We start from the raw sequence: 1237 nt of genomic DNA on the forward strand, positions 1-1237 counted from the left end.
TACTTTTTTAAATTATATAATGTACACTTATAATTACATTTATAATATATATTTATTATTTGCAGGATTTGCTGTATTAGATATTAGCAAAACGTTAATGTATGATTACCACTATAATGTCATGCAGAAACATTATGGAGATAGAATTAAGCTTATGTACACTGACACAGGTAAATATACTACATTCATATAATATATTTTTATTTAATATCATTTTTTTTTTTCCAGATTCACTAGTGTATCATGTTCAGACAGAAGATTTTTATGTGGACTTGGCGGCTAACCACAGCTTGTTGGATAGGATGGATACTGCTAACCTGCCCATTGACCATCCTTGTTATGTGGCAGAAAGAAAGAAGACTCCGGGCTTCTTCTCCGACGATGTGGACGGGGATATTATTACTGAGTTCTGTGCGTTGAGGGCCAAGTCGTATGCCTATAATAAATATGCTGTAGAGGGCAGAGTAGGAGGAGGAGAAAATATCAAGGCGAAGGGTATCAGAGCTCATGTGGTTAAAAACCATATGACTCTTGAAGACCATAGAAAGTGCCTGTTTGGAGAAGTTGGACTGGAGTTGAATAGAGACAATGTATCGATACGGTCATTCAATCACCAGCTTATGACGATAAAGACCAGGAAGCTAACGTACAACAGCTATGATGATAAGAGGGTGGTGTTAGAGGACAAAATAAACACACTAGCCCATGGTCATTATAGTATAGAGTAAGTTATTACAATTATTTTTAAATTATTATACTGATTTTACTTTTTTAATTTTATAGGGAGGATGATTAGCCTGAGATCATAACTGGAATGAAGAAGAGAGACCTTCAACATTGCTTAACCTGATTTTATATATTTTTATTGTTATATATTGATTATTACAAATAACTTATAAACAACTGTTTAGTTTTGTATATATATTGTAAATATTATATTATACTTGTACCTATATTATGTTAGCATATAAATAAAATAAAAAAAAAACAATTGTTAAAATATATAATATTATTATTATGTTTATTAAATAAAATGTACATATTATAATAACAATTTTTAAGAATTATTTATAAACCATTTCCTTATAGCAAATACTTTATAGAATGTACATTGTTTTGGATTGAATTCCATATGAAAAATACAGCAAGGTAAGGTTTCTTCGTCACAAATTTGATCCAAACGTGGACATCCAAGGTCTTCGATGTTGATTAGTGCGACTTGAGGTATAAATTCTGC

At 30.6% G+C, this 1237-nt stretch overlaps 1 protein-coding gene across 1 annotated transcript; it reads left to right on the plus strand.

The window, feature by feature from the left end:
- Positions 1-52: 52 nt before the first annotated feature.
- On the plus strand, positions 53-945 carry LOC100570950. Its single transcript, XM_029486738.1, has 3 exons — positions 53-170; positions 229-724; positions 784-945. The coding sequence occupies exons 1-3, from the start codon at positions 98-100 to the stop codon at positions 794-796; spliced, it is 582 nt and encodes a 193-aa protein (XP_029342598.1). The 5' UTR covers positions 53-97; the 3' UTR covers positions 797-945.
- Positions 946-1237: the final 292 nt, after the last annotated feature.

The sequence above is a fragment of the Acyrthosiphon pisum genome, chromosome A1 (assembly GCF_005508785.2).
Source record: "Acyrthosiphon pisum isolate AL4f chromosome A1, pea_aphid_22Mar2018_4r6ur, whole genome shotgun sequence".
Lineage (NCBI taxonomy): Eukaryota > Metazoa > Arthropoda > Insecta > Hemiptera > Aphididae > Acyrthosiphon > Acyrthosiphon pisum.